General features: G+C 38.7%; 1 protein-coding gene across 2 annotated transcripts in view; it reads left to right on the top strand.

The window, feature by feature from the left end:
• The first annotated feature begins 384 nt into the window (after positions 1–384).
• Positions 385–13079, top strand: part of LOC307126919 (tripartite motif-containing protein 16-like) — a 36669-nt gene continuing 23974 nt past the window's right edge. For both annotated transcript variants that reach the window (XR_013816570.1, XM_079817790.1), the window contains exons 1-5: positions 385–1054; positions 8607–8702; positions 8789–9022; positions 10700–10859; positions 12528–12575. Coding sequence is in view for 1 of the 2 variants with exons in the window: in XM_079817790.1 (XP_079673916.1) it covers positions 479–1054; positions 8607–8702; positions 8789–9022; positions 10700–10859; positions 12528–12575 (1114 nt within the window). In the remaining variant the exon portion in view is untranslated. The remainder of the gene's footprint in view (positions 1055–8606; positions 8703–8788; positions 9023–10699; positions 10860–12527; positions 12576–13079) is intronic.

Below are 13079 nucleotides of genomic sequence, written 5' to 3'. Positions count from 1 at the left end.
AATAATAAGGACACAGTATTACTGCAGTTAGTAAAGGTGTTGTCCTGACTCTCAATGACTTGTGTTCTTTGAGTGACTGTCTGAGGCTGACATCTAGTGGACATTTTATGATCTGTGACTTACAGCAGGATTCCTCTATCTATTCCTGGAGTGACAGAACAGAGTTTAGTTCCAGCTCTTACTGAACACGCCTGAATCTACTAAGAAAGGCTTTGGCATTTAAAATAACATCCAGGTGTGTGAGAGTATGGTTGAAACTGAACTCTGCAGGAATGAGGCTCTTCAGGACCAGAAATGAGGAACTCTTACAGACACACCTGTTTTACACACAAACACAGAACAAAACACCGGAACTCTTACAGACACACCTGTTTTGCACACGTCACTCAAACACAGAACCAGGAAACTCTTCAGATCAGGGAAAGAGATATTGAAGTGCAGTTGAGCTGTTGTTGTTTTGTGTGTCTCATGTAGTAAAATGGCTGAAGCCAGAATTTCAGTGGATCAGGATGAGTTTATCTGTCCAGTGTGTCTAGATCTCTTGAAGGATCCAGTGGCCATTCCCTGTGGACACAGTTACTGTAAGATCTGTATTACGGGCTACTGGGATCAGGAGGATCAGAAGAGAGTCTACAGCTGCCCTCAGTGCAGACAGACTTTCAGTCCAAGACCTGCTTTAGCTAAAAATACCATGCTGGCTGAAGTGGTGGAGAAACTGAAGACTAAACTTCTTGATGACTGTTATGCTGGAGCTGGAGATGTGCAGTGTGACGCCTGTACTGGAAGAATACACAAAGCCGTCAAGTCCTGTCTGGTGTGTCTGGAGTCTTACTGTCAAACTCATTTTGACCGTCATGAGGAATTTCACTCCCGTAAGCCACATAAAGTGACTGATGCCACTGGACGACTGCAGGAGATGATCTGCCAAACACATGATAAACCCCTAGAGGTTTTCTGCCGCACCGATCAGACGTGTATATGTGTGCTGTGTACGATGGACGAACATAAAAACCACAACACTGTATCAGCTGCAGCTCAGAGGACAGAGAAACAGGTATGAACTTTAAACTAGACACTGATAAAATAAAGCTGACACTGTTTATATTGGCACCCATATAATCAGATAACAAGTGCACAGGCGCTGTAAGTGGACTTTCACCGCTCAGTGTATTTGTGCTCCACCCTGAACTTAACAGGAAATAGGGTGAAAGGCTCCATAAACATATTGAGCAATACACGATAAACAGAGCAACTGACACGCATACACTTTCTGTTCAGTAAATCTGACTCAGTCTACAGGTGCTGGTCATATAATTAGAATATCATCAAAAAGTGGATTTATTTCACTAATTCCATTCAAAAAGTGAAACTTGTATATTATATTCATTCATTACACACAGACTGATATATTTCAAATGTTTTTTTCTTTTAATTTTGATGATTATAACTGACAACTAAGGAAAATCCCGAATTCAGTATCTCAGAAAATTAGAATATTACTTAAGACTAGGCATGTCCCGGTATCAAATTTTCATGTTGCGATTAATTGCTGAAGCTTTTATCACGGTATACGGTATTATCACGATATTGAAATAAGTTGCAAAAAAAGTGTTGTCATACTATAACAGGTTAAATCACTTTCTTATAACAAAAGAACCAAACATTTAAAACAGATTAAAGTGCAAAAGAATTATAAAGAACAATAGGTATGCTGAAATGTACATTTAACTAAGATTAATACATGCTTTAGAAGTATTTTTCATTGTCAGTTTGTTAATGAAGGAACTAATGTTAAATACTGGAGCCTTGTAGAGTGTGTGATTGAACAACAGTCAGAACATATTCAAACAATATCTAGGGCATGTAATTTAGTCCAGATTAAAATATAAAATGCAAGTTTGAAAATGAATAGCCTTAAGTCTTTAAGTATTATGTATTAGGTTATGTGATTACTGGGGAAACGGCTGCATTTCTGCTGTTCCGTCAGCGCCCTCTGCTGTCGAAGAATGAATGTGCACTTCAGCGTGTCTCCTCATTCCTCCATGTGCTCGGCTCATGCACGGCCTATTTACATCAGTGCGCATTCCTCTTTGACGTGTTTTTCATTTTAAACGGGTGATGGGTAAAGTATTCTTAAAATTCATTCTAAAAATCTGAATAATTCGTAATAAATAATTATTCACGATATTCACGTGCCCACGATAACAATATTGTGCATGTTCATTATTGCGGTATATCGTATTACCGTTTACCGGCACATGTCTACTTAAGACCAATACAAAGAAAGGATTTTTAGAAATCTTGGCCAACTGAAAAGTATGAGCATGTCCAGCACTCAATACTTAGTTGGGGCTCCTTTTGCCTGAATTCCTGCAGCAATGCGGCGTGGCATGAGGAGATCAGCCTGTGGCACTGCTCAGGTGTTATGAGAGCCCAGGTTGCTCTGATAGTGGCCTTCAGCTCTTCTGCATATCGTATCTTCCTCTTCACAATACCTCAAAGATTTTCTATGGGGTTATGGTCAGGCGAGTTTGCTGGCCAATTAACAACAGGGATACCATGGTCCTTAAACCAGGTACTGGTTGCTTTGGCACTGTGTGCAAGTGCCAAGTCCTGTTGGAAAATGAAATCTGCATCTCCATAAAGTTGGTCAGCAGCAGGAAGCATGAAGTGCTCTAAAACTTCCTGGTATACGGCTGCGTTGACCTTGGACCTCAGAAAACACAGTGGACCAACACCAGCAGATGACATGGCACCCCAAACCATCACTGACTGTGGAAACTTTACACTGGACCTCAAGCAACGTGGATTGTGTGCCTCTCCGCTCTTCCTCCAGACTCTGGGACCCTGATTTCCAAAGGAAATGCAACATTTACTTTCATCAGAGAACATAACTTTGAACCACTCAGCAGCAATCCAGTCCTTTTTGTCTTTAGCCCAGACGAGACCCTTCTAACGCTGTCTGTTGGTCAAGAGTGCGACAGCTGAAACCCATGTCTTGCATACGTCTGTGTGTAGTGGTTCTTGAAGCACTGACTCCAGCTGCAGTCCACTCTTTGTGAATCTCCCCCACATTTTTGAATGGGTTTTGTTTCACAATCCTCTCCAGGGTGTGGTTATCCCTATTGCTTGTACACTTTTTTCTACCACATCTTTTCCTTCCCTTCGTCTCTCTATTAATGTGCTTGGACAGAGCTCTGTGAACAAGCCTCTTTTGCAATGACCTTTTGTGTATTGTCCACCTTGTGCAAGGTGTTAATGGTCGTATTTTGGACAACTGTCAAGCCAGCAGTCTTCCCCATGATTGTGTAGCCTACAGAACTAGACTGAGAGACCATTTAAAGGCCTTTGCAGGTGTTTTGAGTTAATCAGCTGATTAGACTGTGGCTCCAGGTGTCTTCAATATTGAACCTTTTCACAATATTCAAATTTTCTGAGATACTGAATTTGGGATTTTCCTTAGTTGTCAGTTGTAATCATCAAAATTAAAAGAAATAAACATTTGAAATATATCAGTCTATGTGCAATTAATAAATATAATATACACAAGTTTCACTTTTTGAATGGAATTAGTGAAATAAATAAACTTTTTGATGATATTCTAATTATATGACCAGCACCTGTATATGAACGCTCTCATTTATAGCTTCACCTCGGGCGTTGGCTTCTGTTCTGTGTAGACTAATCAGTTTTTGATGTAAACATGTGATGCCTCTCTTCATGTAAATTAAAATGACTGTGTCAGTTTCACTTTTATGATACTTACGCTTGCAATGTAAAACACACCTTATGCTTCATGTAAATTCATGTACAATGGTGGAAACTGAAAAATCCTCCCTTCAGAAGTTTGAACCTACAACATTACGTTATGTTACGTCTGGCTCATATACCGCAACATAAAAGAGGCAAACAACAAATGGTTTAACCCCTAGGAGTCTGAGCTGTTTTGGGGCCCTTTAGAAGTTTTGACATGCTCTGACATTTGTGCTTTTTTCAGTTGCTTATAAATACATTAATGGCAAAAGTGTAATTACACTGTATTCAGCACAAATTGGGCTAACATAATATCTGAGCAACATGTATGTACATGCTTGTATTTTTGAGAGTATAATGTTTATGCATGATATTTGAACAAAGTAAAAAAAATTAAAAATAAAATTAAGGCTTCAAAACACACAATAGATATGTGTTCACATGCCCTTTGATTATTGGGTGTTTTTTCATTGAGTTTTTGCTTCAAAATGATGTGAGAATCATTGAGCCTACTCATTCACATAGAATAATATATTAATTTACGTTTTGTAAAACACTTTTTCTTTACTCAGGCCGTATGCGAGTAGGCAACTCATGAATAATAATGTGATCACTCCTGAGAAACATAAGACCTGCATAATAATGACCTGCATGATAAATGAGTTTCAGGTAGGCCTACTAGATTTTAGGTTTACTAGATAAGTACAGTAACAGTAAAAAAAATAGTTTTCTGGGGAAAAAATCTAAATGTATTTTACTTAAAGTTTTTACTTAAAGCAAGCTAAATTATCTGCCCAAAAAAGAAACAAGATTTCAATCAGAAATGTTTTTGAAAGAAGAGCTAAAAAAAACAGTAATATTGTGACACTGAACCCAATTCAGTATTCAATAAATACAAATAACTGAATAATTGGTAATGATAAATGTTATAAGTAACATATTTGGGATTTAAAACAACATAATGCAATGCAATTATGATTTCAAATAGTATCTGGTGACTTTAGGTTGATTGGGACACTTTTTCCCAGTCATTTCAATGGCAAACATTTTCTGAATCATTTGTAAAAGATCAAATACACACAATACTCAAATATCATTTCCAGCTTCAGTCAGAAACACGTGAAATGCATGAGCCAGCGCTAAGGCTATTGTCTGCTATATTGGTATCAAATATACTAATATATTTATTATACCAGTCTGTTATATTATATCAAATATATTACAAACATAAATTAAGATACAATTTATACAAATGGATTTCAGTTTAAAGAAAGCAATTAACTTTCTAAAAAAACAACAACAACAACAACAAAGGGTATAATATTTAAACATCAATATGAAGCAAAATTCGTTTTAAAAACATTGATTAAAATTAAGAGACAAATTATGCAAAACGAAATTCACTGTAAAAAAGGCAATTAATACTCAAATATAATTTCCATCTTAAGTTAATTTATAAGACACACTTGCAATGCAGCGCTAAGGCTATTGTCTGTTATTTTGACTTCTTATTAAGTAAGAAGCAACTATATTAAAAACATTGATTAAAATTAAGATGCAATTTATACAAAACAAAAACAGGCCAAATAAATCTTGTCTAAATAGTCTTGCGTCATGTTGCATCAGGATTTATATTTAAACAGTCTTTTTGGGTTTAATATTCACAGATGCTAACTGAATAAACTTAACCTACCACAATCAGCCCTGAATCAGCTTTCCGTAAGGAAAATTATTCCAGGATTATTACTCAAAGCGATGTATCTGAACCATAGCTTCACTAGTTGTGTTTGCAGGAGTTGATGTGTGCGTCGACGCATGGATTGCCTGTATTTGAATCTGAATGAGCGCGCGGTCCGTGGGCGTGGCCGCATTAGCGGATAATCAGTAATGAGTTGACTGATATCTCCCACTTTTCACACAGATTACATAAACACAGAATATTTGTTTTCATTTTGATTTACATGATTTAAAACCTGACATTTCAAAAAAATTTTAGACATATGTCTCATGTTTGTCGGTCAAATTTTCACTAAGCTACAGGTAATTTTCTGAAGAGAATCAGATAAGACATCATTGAGAGCAGGGGCGGTTCTAGACCCTTTTTAGGGGGGCTTCAGCCCCCCTTAACTTCTGCCCAGCCCCCCTGAAAAATGTGTAATTAACCTTTAAAAATTATGAAACTGGCGGGAGGCTTCGGCTTCGTCCCGTCTTTTAGTCAGCGTGTTCTTCAATCCGCAGCGGCGCCGAGCAGAGCGCACGTCAGAAGCAGAGGTGTGTGCGTTCATCTGAGCCTCATTGGTCTGTCATCGCTCGTCAATGTCAAAATATTCGAGAAAACCAATCAAATCAGAGTAGACAGGCTTTATGTTCACACAGATTATGCTGAGGCTAAACGCGAATTTTAGCAGCACGACTCGACGTCAAGTGAGAGAAATGTAAGCTAAGACTCTGCTTCTTTAAGTCAGAAATGTTAAACAAAGACAAAAATATTCAGGCAAATGGATAGCCTACACTTTTGTCTAATTTCGCCAATTTGAATTGAAAATAGGCCAATTTGATTCATAATGTAATTAACAAACAAGAAATATTAACAAAACCGTTTTCTTCAGATTAGGCATAAGATTAATAATGAATGTGTACATATTGTAAATTAATATTATTCCATTTGTAGCCTTCAGTAAATAAAATAAAAAAGCTCAGCTATTTCAGCCTGTATTGGGCATAAGATTAGTAATGAATGTGTTTATTTTGTGAATTAATTTAATAAACTTAAAAATTTAATAAACAGTAAATTAACGTGTCTAAGAAAAGTATTCATAAAACATATAAATATCAGTATGTTAATATGTAAACCATATTTACTTTCTTCTCTGACGAAAATGGAAAAACTATATCAGTTAAAGCTCAGCGTTAGGAGGAGAAGAGACTGGGAAAGATAAAAACTGAGAAAAAAGAGAGATGTGGAGATAAGAAAGACAAATAATCTACTGCCCAATGACATGGTTTTCAAGCTACTGTTGTCTATTTTTTTGGCCTTCAGAACATCTTAAAAAAAACATATGTAGATCAGAGAAAATAAACATTTTCTCGGGGGAGCTTTATAAGTATTACTTTATAAGTATTAATAAACAGCCATCCTATGGATATGCATGTTATTAAGCTACTAGTTAATAGCGCAATTTGGACCCTAAAATACCCTCACTGGGGGCTAAGCCCCCCTAAAATGAAAATCCTAGAACCTCCCCTGATTGAGAGAGGCTGAAGATCCCGCATCTTGTTTGTTTCCCTTATTTTGCAAAAAACACAAAAAAATTTTTTATTGTGACTGTACACAAAAAAAATAGAAACTTAACAGAATATAATGATGTATAACACTTGCATGTTTAACACTTTATTGAATGATAAAAAATGAGTTATTTGAGTCTCTTTGGCACTGATAAGAAAAAAAGAGACCGTCGACTCGAGAGGGTTAAACAATAAACCAATTTATTTACAAAACAAGAAAACAGTTGTTAAACAATCAAAAGAAAACCAATGTCTAGGGGAAAAACACTTGTGTGTGGTAACTAAATGTTCTCTGACACAAACAATCAATAAAGGAAAATAATATTAAGGAAATTATATAAACAGGAGAAACATAGAGAGTAGACATGTGCCGGTAAACGGTAATACAATATACCGCAATAATGAATATGCACAATATAGTTATCGTGGGCACTTCAAAATACCGTGAATAATTATTTATTACGAATTATTCCGATTTTTAGAATGAATTTTAAGAATACTTTACCCATCAACCGTTTAAAATGAACAAGGAACGAGCACTGATGTAAATAGACCAAGAGGAACGTGCAATGATATAAATAGACCGTGCATGAGCCGAGCACATGGCGGAATGAGGAGACGCATTCATTCTTCGACAGCAGAGGGCGCTGACGGAACAGCAGAAATGCAGCCGTTTCCCCAGTAATCACATAACCTAATACATAATACTTAAAGACTTAAGGCTATTCATTTTCAAACTTGCATTTTATATTTTAATCTGGACTAAATTACATGCCCTAGATATTGTTTGAATATGTTCTGACTGTTGTTCAATCACACACTTTACAATAAGGCTCCAGTATTTAACATTAGTTCCTTCATTAACAAACTGACAATGAAAAATACTTCTAAAGCATGTATTAATCTGTGTTAAATGTACATTTCAGCATACCTATTGTTCTTTATAATTCTTTTGCGCTTTAATCTGTTTTAAATATTTCTTTACTTTATACATTTTTGTGTATTGCTTTATTGTATTTAAATGTTTGGTTCTTTTGTTATAAGAAAGTGAAAATTTAACCTGTATGACAACACTTTTTTTGAAACTTATTTCAATATCGTGATAATAACGTATACCGTGATAAAAGCTTCAGCAATTAATCGCAACATGAAAATTTGATACCGGCACATGCCTAATAGAGAGAGAGAGAGAGAGAGAGAGAGAGAGAGAGAGAGAGAGAGAGAGAGAGAGAGAGAGAGAGAGAGAGAGAGAGAGAGAGAGAGAGAGAGAGAGAGAGAGAGAGAGAGAGAGAGAGAGAGAGAGAGAGAGAGAGAGAGAGAGAGAGAGAGAGAGAGAGAGTTACTCTAGAGCACACAGATCTTATAAACCAAATGCCATAATAGAGGGTTGATTACTAATAGAATTCACCTGTCGCCCAACTAACATCTGCACCGTCTAGCAGAGCCAGCAGGGGGCAACAGGCAGGCGTAACAGTTATTAATTCTACTGTTACTAGATTAAACTCTTCACATTATGATTTACTGACAGTAATGTGATGTGACATCTCTGTTATTGGTTTGTGTTTTAGCACCAGCTGAAGGGGACGCAGAGGTTGTTCCAGCAGAGAATCCAGCAGCGAGAGAAAGATCTTCAGCAGTTGAGAGAGGCTTTGGAGGCTCATAAGGTGAGTCTGGAGAAGAAGACAAGTTTTAGAAGTCTCAGTCAGGACTCACTGAAGCCACTGTGTGATTGTGATGTGTGTCCTAACAGAACACTGCACAGACAGCAGTGCAGGACAGTGAGAGGATCTTCACTGAGCTCATCCGCTCCATTGAGAGAAGGCGCTCTGAGGCCACACAGCGGATCAGAGATCAGGAAAAGACTGCAGTGAGTCAAGCTGAAAGACGACTGGAGCGTCTGGAGCTGGAGATCAATGATCTGAGGATGAGAGACGCTGAGCTGGAGCAGCTTTCACACACACAGGATCACATCCATTTCCTGCAGGTAACAGACAAGAAGAACAAGAGACTCAGAGAAACATTTCATGAGAGCAGAATGAGCCGTTGATCTGTGTGTTGGGTTATTATATAATCATCAGTCAGCCTCTCATTTGATCATCTTAGGAAACAATTTTTGGAGCTCTTTCTTCTGGAAGATATATTTAGCTGCCAAACTCCACCTGTGCCACCAACAGTTCAAAACTTCCATAACATTTAAACTTTTTTTACCAAATTTTTCATTCTGATTTCTTAGATCATGGTGAATGTTCACCAAAGTTGCTTCAGGTGATCTTCAAACCTGATTAAATAGATTTGCATTTTCATAATTGTTTTACCATTCCCTTGAGGATCACACCCATGAGTATCGCCTTCTATATTGCATGGTGCACTACTCAGATGACTCCCTGTGCGTCTTACATCACACCGGCCTCAAGGAGCAGACGAAGGCATACCAGTCTGTTCCCCCCATTCCGCTGGCTCCCCCCAGCTTCCAGGCTCTGCCTTAAGCTTTCTGGTCTTCAGCTCAGTCTAGTGTTCAGATTCCTGGGCCACCGAGCCCATGAAACCACCTAGGCCTGTCAACCCATCTACTTCACCATGGCTGCACGCTACTTCGGCTCCACCGGGGTTCGTCATCCCTCAGATGCCACTGGGCTCCCTCCTCCCTCCAGCTCCACCTTGGTCAGGCATTACCCTGGTTTCACAATGGACCTCCGGCTGTCCTGTGGCTTCACCTTGGCCCTCCAGATCAGTGGTGATGCCCTGGGTCTTCGCACTTTGATCCCGTCTGAGTCTGCACCTCTCCCAGGTCTGCCTTGGCAAGGCTCCAGGCTGGCACCTCCCTCCATCTGCTCTACCGTGGGCTCTTCCTCCAACGGCTCATCCATGGTCAGCTTCTCCACTGCCAGTGCCACTGTGGACCCAAGGGTTCTGGTCCCCTTTCCACCACTTTGGTGTATTGTTTGTTTACGATGCCTTCAGGTGCTAGAAGCCGAAGGATCATGCAGTCTCTAGCCAAAATGGAGCTGATGGGTCGGCAGGCTGAGGTGGAATCATGGGCTTGGAGGTCAGAGGAGGAGCCAAGGAATCCATGATAAAAAATTGTTTGGTTTCTGTTCCTGTGTTTAGTACTTGTGTAATATGCTGTAATTAAATCCTCATCTCATTCCCTACCTTTACATTTTCTTAGCACATGGTGATGTTTTGCTGAAAAAAACCCTAACCCTAACCCAGCTCGTGATTTACTCACCCTCAAGTCATCCTAGGTCTGTATGACATTCTTCTTTCAGACAAATACAATCAGAGTTTTAATAAAAAATGAGGGTGAGTAAACCATGGGTTCATTTTAATTTTTCTATCCCTTTAATGGGGGCATTGAGCCGCTCATTGCCGCCGCCTCCAGATAGAAACAGCTCTGAATGACAACACCATTGATGTGCTTTATCTGTTGCATTTATGTTATTGGCAGATGCTTTACCCAAATGATTTCCTAGAAAGTTCACATATGGTTTAAATGGCACTTGCTAGAACGTGTAGTTCTAATGTTATTTAAAGAATATGAAAAGTAGTGCTGGATTGAGGTGAAATACAAAAAATCAACAATAGCCACACAAATCTGACAGTAGTGCAGGTTATTGGCTGAAGTGTGGAGGTGTTGAGCTTTGATTTCTGTTTCCTGTAGAGTTTCCAGTCTCTCTCAGCTCCTCCTGAATCTACAGACATCAATGACATTTTCTTCAGTCCTCTCTCCTTTTTTGATGTTGTGAGAGAATCTGTCTGTCAGCTGAGAAACAAACTGGAGGATTTCTGCAAAGAGGAGCTGAAGAAGATCTCTGACAGAGGTAAAGTCCTGGAGCTAGAGGTCTTCACGGGTCCAAAAATTCATACCCGAACCCGAAGAGACCCGTAATGTGCTTAACGGAACCGACCCGAACCCGTCTATTATTTCAAAAGCTGGACCCGGACCTGTGCAGATCCGAGCAAAGCCAAAAATGTAGTACCCGGAACCGACCTGGACCCGTCTATTATATAAAAGCTGGAACCGAACCCGGCGCGAAGACACAGACCCGACTGGACCCGATTGTCACATATTCCAAAATAAACTGATATTAACAAGTCAATAAACAAGTTACGAAAAATATAACTTTTGTCTTACCTATAGCCGTCGTCTTCCTTCCTTGTAACGTTACTTGACTTGATGCATTACATCCTTGCCAAAAAGTTAAATCCATGTTATTCCTCTATTGTCATTCCAAGCATGCTTAATTCACTCATCATTTCTGCTTTAAAAGTCCACTTCATGTCACGGTGACGGATGACAAATGTGTCTTTGCAGATTTGCATTTCGCCTCAAGGAACTCGCATAATAACTTTGACTGTTTACCTTTTTGAACTATAATAACGATTGCTCGTTCGGTGGCCGCTGATGTCAGCATTATTTATTTGCTATCATCTCTGTGAGCCGAGTCTGTTCACCAAAATTTAAGATTAAATAAGACGGTTCATTCATATTATTATTAAAGTCAATCACAGCAGAAGCTCGGGTTGCAATAGAGTTGCGCTTGAGACCGCACATGCGCGTTGGCTGGAGCAACCTGAAATATGAGCTTTACGCAATTTGAGCATCATAGAAAACATTTCTGACAGTTCACCTGAGATTTTGTTGCTAATTTTAAATATATTATTTAAATATAAGTTCAAATCAAACTTCAACAGTGCGTCACACGTAGGCTGTTTGTCCACAATAGCCAATGCATGAAGGACGCCCAGACAGAGGAGGTGCCCATGGGTTTAAGTTCTTTATATTCGTTGTTTTTTTAGCTTTTTTCGCACATCACTCATGAAGGTATCCATTATTATTACTGTGCGCTTGCAGAGAGAGAGAGCGCGCGCGCGAGAGAGAGAGAGAGAGAGAGAGAGAGAGAGCGTGAGGCGAGCGAGCGAGCAAGCGAGAGAGAGATCGCTCGTGTTTTTCTTCTTTCTTTTTTGAAACCTTATTTCCCGACTCACACTTTTCTTATCCTAATTTTACAAGTTGCAAGTTACAAAAAACACACAATCAATGCTGACTGACTCTAATCACCGGCAGTGTTGCACGTCCGGATCGACTCAGGTATTAGACACGCATGTTAAACAGACCCGGGACCCGTAGTAATAGATTCATGATCATTTAAAATATAGACCCGAACCCGTACGGGTTTTTGATACTAATTTAAATTAGTATCAAAAATGTTACATAGAGTGTGCGGACGGTGCACACTTATTTACGGCTAGTATATTTTTTTATAAATCACGATATGTGCATGGAAAAATTGTATACACACATTTCTATGCCGTTGTTTTGTGTATGCAACGTTTATACATCAGGAGATTCATCTGCTCTCAGAAATCATCCTTCATCATCTCACATCATGTAGAAGATCATATTAGAAATGTCTTAGGAACGGATGCAGGGATCCATTTTCTCTTGGTATGATATTCACACTCTTCATGTCTGTTGATTTCCACAGTCACTTCCACCAACATTGTTCCCAGGACCAAGAACGACTTCCTACAATGTAAGTCACTAAGAAAACAAGCAGAAAAACTCAGAGTGTGTTCATGTTCTTCCTGTATGAGGTGACAGAAAACATGATAGAAGAGCTTTAGAGTTGATCATGTGAATGATGATTTGCACAGGATATCTAGTAAAGTGTACTGAGACACTGCTGACATATTGAACTAGAAGAGTAAATCTAAACTTAAAATAATTATAACATTGATTCAACCTAAAAGAACATTTTGATAATAAAGTATTTTAACGCGAGTCACAATAAAACTGTACATTTGGTTGAAATTATGAGCAAAGCTTTTTTCCCCAGATTGAATAGACAAAATTTGAGATGTTATCATTTGAAATTAATCTGTACACTCAAAAAATTGGTTTGTTCAATTAACCTAAATTAAGGACAACTGTCACACCACATCCACATGAAGCCAGAGCTCTCCCTATCCAATCTTTTTGTCCCTCGTCTCCAGAAATATCTGCGTGCACACAAAACCACTGATACTGACTCAAAACG

The sequence above is a fragment of the Gobio gobio genome, assembly GCF_949357685.1.
Source record: "Gobio gobio genome assembly, chromosome: 5".
Classification (NCBI taxonomy): domain Eukaryota; kingdom Metazoa; phylum Chordata; class Actinopteri; order Cypriniformes; family Gobionidae; genus Gobio; species Gobio gobio.
The sequence above is the reverse complement of the archived record's forward strand: the minus strand, read 5'-3'. Positions and strand labels throughout refer to the sequence as shown.